An 18,496-nucleotide genomic window follows, 5' to 3' on the forward strand; every position below is an offset into this window, starting at 1 on the left:
CAGTAGTTTTGCAGAAGAATATTCACTGTAAGAACATRCAAAATCTACTGCCAAATATATGAAACACTCTGTGAACAGCAGGATGCCACTACACCCTGTTGTATTAGCTCYGGTACATGTGTATGTATTCAGGCTATTAATTTTACCTCAAAGAAAAGAATTCTGATTAAAAAAAAGAACGTAAGCCTGGCCATAYGTCCTGCCATATAATATTAAGCTCAAGGGGGGAAAAAAGCTGTAGAAAGAAGAGTTTTTACTGCTTCATCAACAGCTTATTCTACTACATATATAGCAAAAAACACAAGTGCTTGCAAGTACCAGTGCTTACTTGATTGCTGTGTCACAAACCCTAAGCRGCATCAGAAAAACTACAAATAGGTTGGGAACTCGAACTTGAACCTTCGATTTAAAGTGGATCGTTAATGTTTCTGCAAGGAAGGTGGGCTGGATGTTCCCAAGTAACATGCAGAGTCTGCCTGCATGTTTAAAGAAGAGGAATAAAAAGATTTACTTCTTCTTTCTAGCCCAAATGTGTTACTTGAAACTGTATGCCTTTCATTGCCTTGTGTACATTCAACTGGACTAGCTGTTCATTACAYGAGATTTGTCCCCACCTTGTGGTAATTTTGATGTAGAGTGAATTGTCTGAAGAGGATTTCATGTTTCTGTAAGTTAAATTTTATGAAGAAATGGCCTTCTCTTCATAATCACCTTTTGGTGAAAACAATTTTGGATTCTCCCTGAGAGCTCTCTGCTTCAGGGCTCAGACCAGTCTCCTTTGGGAAAGCAGAACAGCAACCCCATCAAGTCTTCAACAGAAAGAGAGAAATTTGTACCAGAACCAAAAACGAAATTGTAACAAAAGGGACATTTTTCAAGTCTCTTTTCACAGGCTATTGCACAAATAAAGGCTGTGTGTGGGGTAAAACTTGGCCTGGATATACTATCAGCTCCCTCYGTCTTCTCATCTGTGACCTGCTCTGTGCTGCTGGAGAAGACAAGAGCTCTGTGATAACAGCTCCCCAGCTGGAGCATATTTAAATACTGATATTCTAGATATTCTGTAGCAAGGAAGATATTTCTAGTAGAAACCTCTAATACCACTATACCAGGTGTCCTAATTAGAATATACAATTTTGAGTCACCCACACTAAAAAGGTTAATAGAAAATGGAAAAGAGTATAAAGGAGGGCTAAGAGGATGTTTAGAAGAATGTGGAGTCTGTCTAAGGAGACTGCAAGAGCTCGGCTTGTTCAATCGGGTAACACAACATTTATGAGAATGTAGCTGCCCCTTTTCAGCACAGGAGGGGAACAACTTCTGGAACTACTGGCAAAATACGGGCACCAGAGCAGCTGCAAACAAATTAGCAATAGATATGTATACTGGATGCARATTAATAATAATTTGCAACTATCAGAACGGGGCGGGGGGTAGGGTTAATACAGGCAAAAGAGCCCAACAGCATTAAAGCAGAGTTTGTATGGTACACRAATAGCATTTTCTATTACATGACTATATTGAATTGCAGGTAATTAAACTCTGTGATACAGAGGTCCTTATCTGTGTTTGGATACAGTATTTCTAACCTCTAAAATGTAAATAATTGTTTTTTCAATTCATATTGAATTAGAACATTATTTATTTGGTAGTCTCAAAATGCCATAGGTATCCATCTCTTTACCAATGTGAACAATTAATTTATTCAAATAGTTTCAGAATAATAGTACTATTATTTCCTTCCTTATTTTATTAAGTCAGAAGCAGATGTATGTTATGTGACCTGGAAAGCAGATGTGTTCTCTGAAATCCATCCCTACGCTGCAACATCCAGCAAAAAAAAAAAGGATCAGCTCACTAAAACTGCACAGATGAGTTTCAACTCTTTTTTTTCTTTTTTTTGATTGTTTTGGTGAATTTTATATGCTTATTTTAATCACAGCTACATAAGTCACCCGTATCACAGCTATGGAGAGGCTTTATAGGTGAAAACCTGTTTCTACTGCATCAAAGGCAAAGCTTCTTTGGCTTTAGGGGAACGAAGATTTCTTACTGCATGAACTGCTCTCTAAGAAACATTCCTAAGAGTTAACATTAGTGAAACACTAAACGAAAAACCCATGACGGATCTTACTTTGGATCCACCTCAGGTCTCTTTTACATCTGTGACTGCATATCTATTCCTTACTTTGACTGAGTTGGAAACTATGTTATACAGCGACTGGATTTCAAATTTTACATATAACTGGATTAAAATATATATATATATATATATATATACACTATGTATCTTTTCTAAGGTCTCTTTATAGAATGAAGAGGAAGTTGTAGGGCAAAGAAAAATATACTAAAGCTGATAGGTCTGACCTTGAAGAAGTCTGGAGGTCCCAAGTTCTAATTTTACATAYTTACATACTTCAAGATGATTCTTTTTCTGCTTCATCTTATGCAGCACTAAATGCAGAATTATAAACTATGTATGTATCATATGTTGCAAGTCTCAGAAATTTGTGTGCTTGGACTGTACAGTCATTCAACACAAGCTGTTAATATTAAGTTATATTGTTMATATTAAGTTATACTGCAAGTATGTATGTCAGAAGAAAAATTTTCAATACAACTCTTATTTTGTGTGCTGCACTACTGAAAAAATCAGWTTTTCAAGGTATACTACTACTATTTTAAGAGGCAGGTGTTTATTATTATTGCTACTATTATTGTGAGGCTTGGAGTTTGTTTCAAAACAACTCAGGTCAGAGAATGTCCTTAGCTAACAAAAAAAAAATTTTTTTTGAAAATGTCATTGTAATATTCAAAAATGTGTCACTGTAATAATTAAATTAAAAAAACCAGCATGCTGCAGTTGTTTTTCTCTTTAGATAAAAGAAGTAACATGGTAGATTCAAATATACTTTTTCATGTGCTCTTTAGTGCACATATATTGCAAAAAATACCGTGTTAGCATCCTTGCACTCACAGTAGTCAGTTTCTCTCAATAACTTCTGCTTTATATACATACTGTTCTCATGTAAAAATCAATGTTCTTCCATTCATTCTGCTGTGCTAAAGAAAGAAAGAAAAGCAGACAGGAACATCTAAACTATAGTACTAAATATATTTATGCAACATTGTTACATTTTCTATATCCTCTAAAATTAATCGAATGATTATACATAACCAAAGCAACTCTTTTCCTCTTGCTTGTGATGACTTCACTAAAAATCTCATCAAGGTTCTCATTCTCTGCTGTGAAGAAATGGGAAAGTAAAGAAATCTCTCACACAAAAAGCCGTGTGGATGTGCAATGCAACASAAACCTTAGCAGTCCAAAGACAATTTCCAAGTAATGAGCGAAGAATGTTATTATCTACAAGCACGTCTCACCTTGAGTCATTTCATTCTTTCACATATTTCAGTAGCAAACTTACGTCGACATTACGAAGCAGCGCTAAAACCTAAACTACTGTGCATATCCTCACTCAAGCAGCCACATCTCCTACCTCTTAAYTTCACAATCGTATTTGCGAACTATACAGTGTCTGCTCAGTTTATACTCTAATCCCTTTTTAGTTTCAGTCTGTATAGCTTGCCATAAACAAGTCCTTGATAAAATAAATTCCACTACAGAACTATCTAAAACATTCAGCCCTTATAGTGAAAATAAAGAAATAACTATTGAAAAGATGGTTTTATATCTCCAGATACAGCTAGGGGCAAAGTGTGTTCATCAGAATTTTGTAAAAAAAAATCTGGATAGCTGCCTGTTGCTTAGATGAAGAACATTCACTGCATATTTGTTCCTCCCACAGACCCCAAGGATGCAAACGGGTACTATGTATATTGTATCATTTTCAACTGTATTCTAACCCAGAGATATGAATAAAATGCCGTTCATTACACCAAGGGAGAAGGAAAGGCGAGGGGGAGGGGAGCTGGATTAGTTACACAACTTAGAAAGCTGAATTTTTACATTATTCTTTTTCTGAGATAAAGCCTGAAGAGGGACTTTTCCAGGGAAATGGTGTCAGATATGGGAGAAATAGAAGGGCCCAGGGAGCTCAGTTTGTTTGCAAAATGGAAGTTCATATTTAAAGGACAAAGTAAAATGAGAACACTGAATTCAAACCCCTACGAAATTTCATTAAGTTTAGCTTAATTTCCAATCCTCTATTCAGACTTATATCTACCAGGTAAGGTACTGAAAGAACAGATGACTGTAATATTCCGATGCAAAATTCTAAAAACCTTCTTCCTCTTTAGAGGTTCAGATGCAAAGTTCCCTGAAGATTAATGCAGTTGACTTATGGATATGAATGGACTTGAATATGGCCCAAGATATTACATACACAATGCGGATTCATTTTTACTTCAGAGATATCATCCAATGATATCTCCATCTGTAACATCTTGAAAGCTTTCAATTCTGACATTTTAGCCCAGTTCAGCAAGTCCTAGTTTAGAGCAGTATCTCCACAGTTACTCCTCACCAAGTCTATCAGTACAGTCAATCCTTTGTCACTCACAGCTGCGTTGTACTCTACCTATGAACAGTAAAGTGACTCGCATTTAACCACTTACCTTTTTCATTTCCATTTGCATATTGTGGAGGCTTGTTTTTGTCAATGCTGTTAAAGCTCTGACTTCTCCGATTTAAGTTAGAAGCTCCCTGGACTTTGGTACTGCTGCCTGCAGCTGGCACCCTTGAGGGTCCTGGAAGCCTAGAATGGTGTAATCAGAAATCAGTTTGTTGTACGCAATGCAACATACAGAAGAAGCTGTATGTAAACACCGGACTGTAATTTAAAGTCAACAACTGAATAACAATGATTTCATGTAAGCAACAATGAACAACAGGATTCAAATTAGTTAGACTCAACAAATGGAAATAAAAGTTTATCCTTATGCACACAAATGGGGAAAAGATGCTTTCTAGATTCACAAGACACGTAAAGAGATACTTTGCATTTGCCATTAACATTGCTAAAACAGATTCATCCTAACAAGCCATTAAAGTGCAGAACCAACTTTTATTTAAGTATATCAGTTTTGAGGAGGAAATGTTAAGAAATTGTCTAGGAACAAYAGAAATGAATAGTTGGGAAACATTCCATATCTCTTACTCTAGTAAATACTTTACAGCTAACCATATTTAGCATAAAAAMTGGATTTTTTTAAAATCTCTGGTCATTTTTCAGCAGTATTATCTAGCGCATTTTTACCTCCGGAGGTTTATGAGCTTATTATTTTAAATGAGATCATTGAAAACAAGCATTTTAGCTAGATGCTACACATGCATGTATACCTTTTCGATATTAGAATATAATGTAGACTATACAGTCCATTTGTTAGTATTTGCTGCCACCAACTGAACCTTACTTTGTGGTTATGYTATGGTGTGCGTAAGCCTGCCTCTTTTTCTTTCTGAATCAGTTTTCTGATGCAAGATTCTTTAACACATGCCTACTTCAAACTTTCTGCAACATCTTTGCAGGTACTCCTACTCCTTTCCATTTTTGTTATCTGATAGATAAAATGAAATGCTGAAATCAGCAAGAGCCTTTTGCCACAGGAGAGTATCTACCTTCTGCTCCTCACTGGTCATTGGAATGGGATGATAAATTTTACTAGAGGCAATACAAATTATGTCAGAGTTATCAAATTCTGTTTGTGTYACTATATTATAACAGAGTAGTATCAGAAGGGAGAAAAAATCATGTTATGAAGAATTACAAAGTGTTAAACTTCTTCTGAGCACTTTAACACACTGGTATATCAGAAATGTTCAAATCATTTTAGTTTCATTAGCGAACATATGTAAACAGCTCCGTATTCTCTTACTTTACCAATTTAAGCCTCAGAGAGCTAATCCATTAGTTATTTTTATGGCTCATTCTGGCCGCCAGCCTGCCCTTGTAGTCTCTGCACAGAGAGCAGAGCAGGCTGTCTCTCCTCTGCAGCTGTATGCTTTCTAACCTTTACCATGACCCACGAATTCTAGTGATCTTCTGTTCCCTGAAGAATGCACTAAAACAAACTTAAAAATCCATTTGCTCCTTCTCATTACCCTAATTTGACAGGCAGTAAGAGCCCTGAAATCATTTGTCAAAGGTAATGAAAAAAAGCAACAAGAAGGCATGTACAACACTGGAAACTCATCTGTTCTGTTAAAATATAAAATACTTATGCATATATTCTGCATGCCAGAATTCGAGAACTTGCCACAGTAAGCACATTACATATGAGGTCATTTGCTCTACACACTTTCCAGTTTACCTCATTTGCTGTCTTTTTTAATTGAATTCAGGTTTTATATAGCTCTTGCAGAATCATGTTAAGCAGCTAAGGAAATGCAAAGAAGAGAATAACAAATAAGGGACAAGTCACATACCTTTGATTAGGCCTCGGTAACACTGCCACAGATTTAAAGTATTAGACAGTAAGACTGTTAACCCCCAGACATGTTGAATGCGGACAAGACAGGAGCATCAGCAATAAGGAAAACTGAAGACCTGTAAGTGCAGGTGCAAAGCAACCATACCGTGGTATAGCTCATCTCAAGCTATCACCAGCAACTCAGATTGTATTAGTGTGCTACACTGCAAAATGCAACCTTTAAAGTGGATTATACGATTATACGATTTATAGTTCATTGCTCTCACCAATGAACTGTACAGCAAAACAGTGTGAATAATAAACACATTAATTACCCCCCACAAAAAGGCTAGAAACAAGAGTAAGCTTTAGACCTCAGTCTCTTTCTTCTGCAAACCGGTTTGTAGATTTTAGTGCTCATGGAAGAGATATAAACTAAGTACTGATGAAATCTGAAACAGGGCAGCTCCTACACACAGCTCTGTCAAATACTCTGCCAAACCAAAGCATCTCATTTGCAGGGACTGTGTGCAGGCTAATCTGAAAGGAGCAGAAGTCTTGGTAGTGGTTCTCTTTTTCTGCTCTATTTTGCTTCTGCGTGAACTTGGCTCTGTGAACTCAACCTATCCAGTGGTTTTGTGATATGGTCAAAGKGTCTTATGGGAATTGGGACGGACTCCCAAACTCCTTTTCACTCTTGACAAAAGCACATTGAGCCAGAAGTTACAGAGCACTAAAATCACCAACTAGTCCTTCACATCTGACAGTTTACATGCAGGATACAAAGATGCAGGATACATAACAACTAGAAATATTACTAAAATACTACACAAATCAGCTTTTCCCAGTCCATACAAGGCTTTCCCATGACAAAGCTCATATTGCTGCGAAGCTTGCAAGCATAACATTAATACACGTTGTTTAATGTCTGCTTATGTCCAAAGGATAAAATACCAGTGGGCATTGACTCACTTGAATATCACTTACAAGCAATAAATTAGAGATATTTAACTGACCTAGAAGTCTTTTTTTGACTGGTTGCAATTCCACTGTGATTAGACTGAGTTGCATATCTGGCTGTGATACTGTATGAGAAGAAACAGAGAAATTGAATTAAAGAATTTCTTTGAACGCGCATAGAAAGAACACACTTACCAGCAAACTATGAGTTAATGAATGCAAATTGAACATGGACAGAAAACACAAATTAATTTGTAAAAATATGAATTAATGTAACATGCAGGTTTTTATGAGAGATGCAATGCACAGATTATGARATAATGGGTGTTGTTATAACTTGTCTAATTTGCTAGAAATTACCTTAGGAATAGACAGTTTCGTCAAATGCCCTCAGTGACTACATCCTAGCTTCACAACTGCACAATATGAAATCCATCAGTTTGAGGTGTCAACGCATCTCAAAGTTTTGTGCTTGTGTTTTTGCACCCACAGAAAGGACAAAAYGGAAATATATGGCTATTAGCATCTCCAACAAACTGACTGGCCTAGCAGTTTGGTACTTAGTCGATTTGACTCAGAAGAATTCCTGCTAAAGAAAGGCCACCCTCCTGACAATATATCTATATAGAAGAAGAATTCCATCGTAAATTTCCTTACTGTTACTCATGGTTGAATAGCACATGCATATGATGCATTACCCAGGCAGATAAGCAGAGGCTTCATTAGGAAAGCCCTGATATGTGCTTAGATTCACTGTTAAATTCGTCAGGAAAATGCACCCTTTTTTAAGACATCTGCAGCACAGGGCTAAATGATAAATATCCCTTTTGATACCCAACAGYGTGTCCCGTTGCTGAAACAACAAATGTATGTCTCTCTTCTTCTAGCCATTTGCAGAYGGGATGTGCAAAGGTATGGCCAAGGAAATGCCTCGGCCAAATCACTTCAGTTACTATAAACAGAAACATCCCTTGGGATCCAAACAGCCTGAGGGCATGTCTGAGGTGTGAAAGTCAGGTGCAATCACAAAATCAAAGTCCTTGTATTATTAAGGAAGGATGGGAGAAGTGAGTAGGAAGCATTTGTGATATTCACAGTCTGAATGTGTCCCTTACAGTTCCATATCTTCTAATCATTTTTTTCTGAGTACTGGCAGAAGCTACAGGCATTTGGTCCCAAATTTACAGGCTGTCAATACTTGTAAGAAACACCTGGAGGCATCGATTCCACCAAAAAGGCATTGAGTGATTTCTGGTAGCCCACCGAAGCAGCCCAGCCTGAGTATACAGCAGATGTGAGAAGCCCCAGAGGGAGAATGGCCTTAGGCTACAGGCAGAGCAGCTCCGGAGAGGACTGGGGAGGGCAGGGGGAAGGTACAAACCAAGGGACAACGTAAGACTGGAGTGTGATGCGGGATCATTGTTATTTTACCAATTCAAACCCCCAGTTCAACACTGCCTCTGTGTCTGCCAATTACAAATGCCGCAACTGTGCAAAATTAATTAAAAATCAGTCCTAACAGRGCAAAAAGGAATCAGCCAAAATATAAAAGCAGCATTTCAATTCCCTGACATGCAGCTTCACAGTAATGGTGACAAACTGCTGTTTTAAATGACCATAGCTTCTCTGGGAATTATAATAAATTATAACAGTACTGTAATGATTACAGTTTATGTATATTTTTATTTATATAGCCATTAGAATATTGYACTACCATTTTGCTTACAGCTATATATCTTAATAATGGCTGGACATATGAAGCAAATGTGATATAGCATGTTTTACCAAAATTGCTAAATTTGTGACTGGCTTAGTGTCAGATCTTTTGATAAGATCGTCCACTCATGTTTTTTTCCAACATGTTTGAAATGTAGGAACGTAGGAATATTTAGCTGGTTCTTTACTTTGACTAAGCTAAGAAGTTCGTGAAAAAATGGTATGTACCTACATGCATATATGTCATTAAAAGGTAAAATGATATACAGTACAACCAACATGGACAGTGAGCAGAAAAACAGAGTGAAGAGAGCGATCTTAACCCCTGGCTGAAAGTCCTGAAGGCTCTGCAATTGCTGTACCGTAGTGCAGCTTTTCTGCCTAAAACAATGTGACTCCAAAGTAGCTGGAAAGATCACATCACTCGYTCTCAGTGATGTCGCCAAGTTGCTGATAAATTAGCCCACAGATAGACAGCAATGTTTTTTTTTTTTCCTATTTAAATAAGAACAAATACAAGAGGCAGCAACCTAAAAACACCTTCTAGAAAAATCTTTCATTCCATACATGCTACCGGGGGCTCCCTCCACCAGCAAATTCATGAAACACCAGGCTGCAGAGCACGTTCAGACTTTCCAGACTCTCCCGAAAGGCGCTGCTGGATGCGTCAGCATCAGTGAAGCATCAGCTCCACTGCGTCCGAGAAGCTTCGTTTTCCAAAGCAGTGTGAGGGCCAAAGAGAAAGTTAACAGCTCATAAACCAGGTGCCTCAGTGACTTTGGATCTTTCTTCTCCAATAGCACTAGACATGCTGGACCCGTTACAGGCTTGCACAGATGTCCGTTTCCCAGCCGCTGGCCCCCCACTTACACGTGTCAACTGTGACACATCTAAACCCTCACTACTCTTAGCACTACCATAAACATACAAATTAATATTTGCCTGCTTCCCTCCATCCTACCAGACAATTTTCTGTGGGTAACGCTTGGAAGCCAGGAAAAATGAATCTGCTTTGCTTAAACCCAYGATTTTTTATGCTTACAGATTCACACAAAGGTATAATAAATATGCGTCTGGATTAAAGCAAGATAGATGCAGATAAACAAACCAGCCAGCAGAAGTTTAACACGAGAGCACTTCGGCCAAGGAAAGGTTTATTTACCAGAGGGGTGGGAAGGGGGATCCTGAAAGCCTCAGGTTCTCCTGTTATCCTGTCGCTCCTCAGGTTATCCATATCCAACAGATATGAAAAGGCAACAAGGCAACAGTGCATCCCTTCTCCTGCTGGTGCCTTAGTGAGATGTCATGGCCAAAGGGAATGAGCCCGCTGAGGCCACCCAGGACTGCAGCTCAGCCCGGAGGCAGCTGGCGTAGGACGAAGCAGGAATCAACGGGAAGCAGAGGCAAGAGCCAGCGCTGATGGCCAGGTGCCAAAGGGAAGCACTGCAGCAACCTCACAGCCGCACCGGTCTCAGGAACCAGCTCCCGGCAGGGTGCCACGTGGACCCACCGCATGGTCAGCGACCTCGGGGAGCGGAGAGCCACGTTCCACTGAGACAGGGGACTGGTGAAGGGCACGTAGCTGCAGGCTGGATGGAATGATCCTAAAAGATGTAGGTGGACCTAGGTAGTCAACGCATGCTACTAGTTCTTAAACGCCTTCCCCCTGAAAGTAGAGTGAAATGTTCAACTGAAATGGATATATAAGAATAAAAAAGATGAAGGGAGACAAGTGACTGCTAGACATCAGCCTGAAGTGCCAGAAAGCCTATCTGTAGGTACAGAGGTAGCATGGTACAGAARAAGTTCCTTGAAAGCATATATAGCACATAAAGCTGAAGGACGGAGTGCCTGAACCTGGATACACAGGACACATCAAGCTGAAAATAACCTCTTTCTTCAAAAAGTAACCCATGCCCTGTCACCCTGAATATCCTGTATTTTTTATTAACAGTTCTCAAAAGATCAACGGGATCACATTACGTCATGCTGTTGCAGCYGCGTTGTCATTTCCTATGACGTTAAGAATTGCATGGGGGTTCTAAAATGTGCTATGTGATTTGTTAAAATCATGGGATCAAAGTCTTTCTACCTTACTGGCACACCTGAATTTCAACATGCAGTTGCTTGGATAAAGTGCACTTATATCACTGGAGTGGCTGCACTCTACAACTGCACTTGACTTTTCTATCACAATGATTTCCTGACCAAAACAGTGCTTCTAACAAAACTGAATTCAATGGAAAAATTTTCCCAGAAGATCTTGATTGGTCCGTGGACAAAATTTTCAAAAAACAAGCTCCTTGGCTGCCTATTTCTCATCAGCCTGCTTGTCAGAACGTGCAAGAGGTATCTGCCACAGAGATAGGGTACAAGTTTCCAGGCTCCTCACCATACTGAAGTCTCTGGGCAGCACARAGATCCCTGATTCCTCAGAAGGACAGCCTAGGAAGACTGAGGAGGAAATTGAATTTTTGCAAGAGCAATATATTTCAGACATTTCTTTCGCCTTTTTCAACCCATTCCTGGTGAATTAATATATGTGCATCTAYCTATCTATGTATGTACACATACGCACAAACCATGTCAGCTGTTCTATATTAGATGGACATTTCTCCTTTCCGCTCTTTAGACTTCTGGCATTTTACACAAGAAGGCTATATCCAACCCATTCAGGCTTGGAGTTAGAATAAAAATTGTATTTTTAATACAATAGTTTATCATTCATAAAACACATCTGAGATACCCCAACCATGCATCAACATTTATGTTTGTCTTGCGGAGCACAGTAACTTGTAATAAAAACTAATCATCCACCATCCATTATCCAATGACTGTACCTTTCCCACTCTGATCCCAGTACTTGAACTATAGATATTTTGTAGAATTTGATTAAAGAATATGTAAAATCAGAGCATTAAAGAAACAAAAAGGATGTCAACAAAGTAATAAATGCTATAACTTAGTGACTATCTTAAACTGAACTGCAAATCATTCTAAGTAACTCAAACAACCTTTAAAAATCTCAATTTTTTACTGAAAAAAGCAGCCAAGTGTGTAACAGTATGCTGCCAAATCTAGGACTATGCCCTTAGGGACCAATCTTACGCTTTATGACCTTATCTCCATACCATTTATGACCTCCTACTAGAACAAGATTATATCAGATCGTTTCCACATATGTCACTATTTTGTTTCACAGTTTGTTAAAAGAAGACTGCAGCAAAACTTTTCTCCTGGAGTAAATGAGAAAAAGGATATCACAAAATCTGAGGCTGTCACTCTTTCAAGTCGATACTTACTGTCTTTTGGACCTTTTCATAGATTTCCAGAAAATCCGCCTTCATCAACACATCCTAAAATTTGGTTGGGATTGCTATGGACCTGAATCWGTGAAGCATTTAACACAATGGCTAAGGCTATTATTATTTAGCAAATTAAAATACATTGCTGAGTACTTTATTGGGCACTGCTACTGATTCTAAAACAGTAAAGATCTACATATAAAAGAATTAGAAAAACGTCTGACAACATTTATGTACCCACAAGATTTTTTTTAAAAGCAGACCAAAACCCAAACCCATATATAAGCGAGCTGCCAATTTATAAGTGTTGTGAATCATACACTTAAATATATCAAAAGTTCATATTTACATTTCTGTTTTCGATGGGCACTAATTTCTTAAAACAGCATAGACTGTGCCTCTTTAGGCAAGTACGGATTTTTCTTTTACTTTAGTTAATAATGAATGAGAGAAAGTCATCTTCCCCATAGCAGTTGCAAAGTGGAGTATTATTTCATTAACTGATATTTGCAAAACAACAATACGTAGAATATCATATTTGTTGCACAGTGTCTGTGAAAATACTAAAAGATAAAATTTGCAAAAAGGACAAAAAGTAGCAGAGAAAGTACCAGCATAAACATAAAGCTAAGGCTTAATACATGCATGAAGATAAGAAAAAGACTGAGTCATACATTTTTGGTTTTGTTCAAAAGCCAGCTATCAAGGAATATATAGGAATAAAAGGAGACTATTTTGCTTCAGAACTACAGGACGTAAGAAAAAAGGAAGAACAGAGTAGTTCACTATAACTCACATTGGACATCGCATTCATTTATTTGTTATATACTTGAATGTATATGCAAACTCCAATGTTTGCAAGAAATCAGAATTAAACAGATGTCAGGCTTGGGAAAGGAAAAAGATACATAGACATAATTTCAGCAGAACACATTTGGGGACACTGAGAAGAATTAATGAAGTTGTACTGGGAAACAGAAAAGACAAACTACTAACACCTAAAAGGAATAAAACTATATTCTAAGGTAAATAAACAAAAGGTTGGATTCAAATGCTCCTGAGATGAATGGAAAACTTCTCATTAAATTCTACATGATYTGGATTAGCACAAGTGAAAATTATGACCAAAGTGCATCAAAATTGAAATATAAAAGTAATGAGTAGCAAGGAAGACAAATGCCAGACAGAACAAAATTATCTGAAGTGCACAGAATGAAAATCACCACTAAATTGAATTAAAACACTTTTGGAAACCAGTAGAAACAGACAACGAGAAAGGATGACAGTCACATTTTGAAATGCAAACAGAAAAAGAGGTAGCCAAAGAAATATGATAATTCTTGAGCAGATGGCAGAGGTAATTTATTAACAGAAGAAATCATTGTATCTCATAGGATCAAAAAGAAAATACTCAGACGAACAGCAGATACTTCGAAGGCACAGGTGGCAACCAAAAAACGACAAAATTTCCAGGATCCATCCCATAGAATTATGTAAAAAAGTGAAAGATAAAAGCAATTTTTAGAAGGCTGGTAGTTGAAAGTCTAAACAAGACACGAAAAGCTTTAAAAGATCTTAAAGCTGTTAAGAGGCTATGAAGTACTTTATAATCTGTATCTTTGTATTTCCTGCCTGTTATGTGTCATGGCTTTTTATAGCTGTATAAAAAGGCCATTTCTTCTGGAAATGGAAACTCCCTTTGGAAAGATATTTTCTTTCATTTTGTTAAAATTAGACAGTATTGATGCTTATCTTCTCATCCTAAAGAACATGCGAATAAGATGGTTGTGCTACAGGTAAGAGGTGTGTAAAAAATACATTGTTGCTCTTCCATTGCTCTGACTTTTCCACATGAAGGCTATTAGAAAGGTTATMCTCATAAGGTAGCCCTTTTGTGTACAATAATTTTTAAAAGATTCTCAAACACAACAGAATTATATATTTTTGAAACGTTCAAAAGTGCTGGTGCATTTTTGCATGCTCTTTCAGAGTATGGCCATTAAGGTGAATTTTAGAATAAATTTTAAAGAATTGCTAATCAAACTGTGACAGAAATATTAATATGTAGGAGGCACCGAAGCTGTAGTTTTTATATATTGCTCTGTCAACATATCAAAGCTGTGGCCTAGAAGAAGAAAAACTGCAATAATTTCTAGTATAAAAGGGCAGTTATATAAAATGTGCAAATGAATTTGATAGTTAACTGAGGTAAACAAGTGGAATGTGGAGGAAGAGTCACTCTTCCTGATGACCTATAAAGTGTTTACCACAGGAATAAATCTCTGATTTATGAAACTCATCATTATTAAATATAATGTATTTGCTTAGGTACGCAGTTAACTGATAAAATCGGTACTCGGAGACATGCTACACTTCAGTTATTTGGACTTCAGGAAAAYAAGCATGCAAGAACTTCTTACCCTATTCTCTAAATGTGTCTGAAATTCCCTTCACTGGAAGCCATAAGGATGGTAATGACTATATCTTTAAGGAGCAGAATGAAATGCAGCCAAGGCTGTTTCTCAGCATAGAAAGACAGYGTAGTTAGAGCAAAATTAAATCCCTAAGATCCATGTGAAGGTCAGCTAACGCGGATGCTAGTGCAATCATGATAAGCAATATGTCGTTCATGCTGCATCATCTCCCAAATTCACACATACATCATGTTAGGCCAGTACAGTTGTTTGGTTTAGACCCTCACTAGAAAACAGAGAACAGAAAGAAGAAATAAATCCTTTCCTATTTTTTCGCCTTGGCAGTCTTTAAATAATGATTTTATAGTGGGAAAAGCAGGAGCTACATGCAAGGTTTTCTTCATTTGAGCCAAGCACCTAGCAGTGGACAGAGCTAAGGTCAGAGAAGAGCTTTGGTTCATTGCTTTCCTCTCCATTAACCAGGAGACACACATGAGGATTTGTGTTTTTCATCTTTTAGCCTATGTCAGTCAAATGCACTGGATGGGTGCAGAATGTTAAGTCATATTTTAACCTTCCAGAACACTGCAACTGCCTTTTTCTTCTAATTTGACAGCAGTGTAACCAAGACTGGGATATAGATTTCCAGTATTCTGCCACGGATCTAGTTAGAGTCACAATCATAACCACTACATTTGCACTACTGTAATAATTCACACAGCACAAGCAAAGCCCAATCTGCTTCATTTCTTCCCTAGCACTTCCAAGAAGGAAGCAACATGAAACCCAGTTCACTCCATCAGTTATATATGCAACTGCCTGTAGAAATCAGCTACCTAACTTTGTTTATGAGCCTAGGAAAACCAGGGTGCTCTCTTAATATAACAAATTTAACAAAATCCATCTGGACCTCAAGCTGTGCTCATCATTCCTGTACGTGATGAAATAGTTTGTCCGTCTTGTGGAATTTTGCTGACAGCTTACTGAAACCAGTTACTGCCTAATCCATAAATGAGACAGAATTTCTTTCATCCACATGTGTTTTCTCTTAGTATCTGGGTGGTTGAAAGATCATCACTGTAGAAAGTTTAGATGTATTGCTGTGATAATGGAATCCACTAGCAAAGTGAAGCATAAAAATATAATGTAGCCATTGTTGTCATGTATCTGCACTGACAGATATAAATAAGGCCACCAGCACTGTATTTTTTTTACAAATCTCAAAGCGGCAACAAAATCGTAACTGCATAGTGATGTGCCTACCTCAGATTTTGAAGTATTCAATTCCCACAGTTAGTCATACAAGAATGTAGGACATTTTAGGATAAAAAGAAATCAGAAATAACATCTAAAATGTCCACCTCCCTAAGTTACCACTTATTATTTATCACAGATTTTCCCACTAATTATCCAAATTATATTATAAGTGGTTTTACATTTAGGATAGTAAATTATAACCTTCCAAAAATAAGGCATGCTCTTTACAATGTAAGTTCACTTCTCATTTATTAACTCCCTCCATTTGATTTGAAATTTAGCTGCTGTCCCTAGACTCACATAGGCCAATGACACTTTCACGTGCAGAATCTTGTTCTCCTTCTATAAACACAAGTTTCACAATTTTGCACTTGGTTATGCACAGATTACATGGGATTAGGAATACCAGGGTGTCACCACTCTGACTAACTTTAGATACCTTGTTATGTGCCGGGTTTAGAAAGCTCCATTGCCCTTCTTTACCAACTTTGCACTGAGCTGAGACTTCTCCAGAGATCAGATTAACCAGGCTCCCGGTCTGTGTTGTCTCCTGGAGGAGTATATGTCTCTAAGCTGATTACTCAGTGATCCAAGGACAACTAGCCTCCTGAATTAGTCTCCTGAAGTCCTAATTTCTGCACAAACCTAATTTTGTCATTCTCATAATTTTTGCATTATAACCTTCCGCTGGGATATTTGCTTCCCATAGGAAAACAGCTTGGCTACTAATGCTGCAGAGCCCTGAAATAGTTTTTCCGATGGTTCCAGTTTCTGTTGATTAAGAGCCCAACCACTCACTGCCACTTGCCTTCAGTGCCATGTGGAGTGGGCTCAGRGCCGTGATCACAGGAGGACCTGGCCCAAAGCCCACCCCAGACACTGTAGCTTGGAAATCTGAATCAGGGCAATTCCATCAGAACTACTCTCTTAAATCAGGAAATTTAGCCACTAGCCCTGCACGTGCAGGACCTGGAAGCTTCCATATATGTATCTTCCTCAGGTTACCTCTGTGTAACTTCTCAGAGGTATTTCTCTCGAAGTATAATCTGTATTTCTCTCTCAGTGGACAGCCCCACCTTCTCATACTCACTAMAACACATGCAATGATTTTAACTTCCCAGAAAAATAAGTGGAAGTTAGGCAGTATTCTTACCATACCTGACCTGCCAGTAACAAAATAAACTCTTCTGCCAATCTTTGGTTTCTATTGCACTTTGAAGTCTAGACTTAAATGTTTTAAGTTCACTAATCCAGAAATGTTGCACAGTCTATTTCTAATAAAATAAATTAATTCAAAGGCAAGTAATTTTTCTAAAGAAAATGAAATTATTATTAGAACAAAAACAATGGAATTAAAACACACACATTAGATTAAATGAATGACTGCTTGTATATCAGAATGGGCTATGGAGAAAATTATTCAAATTCAACACTGTAAGATTAAGCAAAAAGGTAACTTCCTCACTGGAATAATCTAACCTAAACTAATTACAGTTATAAAGACATACTTTCCAAGTTCCAAAGCACAAAATGATATGTGGCTGCTTACTATAAGTTTTCAAAAAGCGAAAAGTCTGTAAAAAGCATCCACCCTTTCTAGTATATATGCTTTGGTTTTGCTTACACATGTGCACCCATACAAATATATTCAAAATGTTTATAGTGCCTCGGAATGGCAGGTTTTCTCAGTGGTTTAGCCTAGGGCAAGTACATGATTTTTGCATCAAATGAAGAGAAGCTGCATCTAAAGTGTGTTGCACTGTCCTCTACCCATATGTTTAAGATAAGGTATACAATGCATTTGAAAATTTATTCAAATCAAGACCGAAGATTTTGTTATTACTGAATAAAGATGAATGTGCTTTTCAGGTACCTGCTACTGTATTTATTATCCTGCTTCTGTCATTCTAATGAGATCATCCTAGTAGTTCTTTTTCAAACACATTAAAAACTTCTCCTAGCTATTAAAGGACCACAGACCCAAGTAATGGAAAATAATCCCTATTATGTGGATTTGCCAAATAATTTTCCAACACATGTTCCGTGACTAATTTGCTAACTTAATTTTTCTACATGCCTAATCTTTTCGCAGTAAAAAATGTTTGAAAACAAAATATTAAGAATTTTTTAAAGTACATTCAGAACTGCAACAAGCTAATCAAGAAAGGAGGCATATCTCTGTGATAAACTATAGTAATAGTCTTAAAGATTAATATTCAGTATGATAGAATAGCTATTTTCATCATCACTACTGTAGATAAATTATTAAATTAACCTATTATTGATCATAGATAAATTATAGAGTTCATAATTACTCGCAGTAACATAGGAAAAGCGAAGACTGTATCATGACATTGTTACATATCTTAGCTTTTATCACGACATTACACTTCATTCAATGGAAAAGGAAGGTGTAAATACCTATATTCAAATAAATTTTGCCAAAAATATGTAAAAGTCTCACATATCTAA

The 18,496-nt window shown here is 37.4% G+C and overlaps 1 protein-coding gene across 6 annotated transcripts in view; it reads right to left on the reverse strand.

Moving 5' to 3' along the window:
- The window catches only part of LOC146586863 (neuron navigator 3), a 267,610-nt gene that overhangs the window by 137,002 nt on the left and 112,112 nt on the right, over positions 1-18,496 (reverse strand). For all 6 annotated transcript variants that reach the window (XM_085320549.1, XM_085320552.1, XM_085320551.1 and 3 more), the window contains exons 6-7: positions 7,389-7,457; positions 4,579-4,718 (exon numbers count right to left, since the gene is read on the reverse strand). In XM_085320549.1, the coding sequence (XP_085176675.1) occupies positions 4,579-4,718; positions 7,389-7,457 (209 nt within the window). The remainder of the gene's footprint in view (positions 1-4,578; positions 4,719-7,388; positions 7,458-18,496) is intronic.

Source organism: Rhea americana, unplaced genomic scaffold (genome assembly GCF_003343005.1).
Source record: "Rhea americana isolate MKP2758 unplaced genomic scaffold, rheAme1 scaffold_64, whole genome shotgun sequence".
Taxonomy (NCBI): Eukaryota; Metazoa; Chordata; class Aves; order Rheiformes; family Rheidae; genus Rhea; species Rhea americana.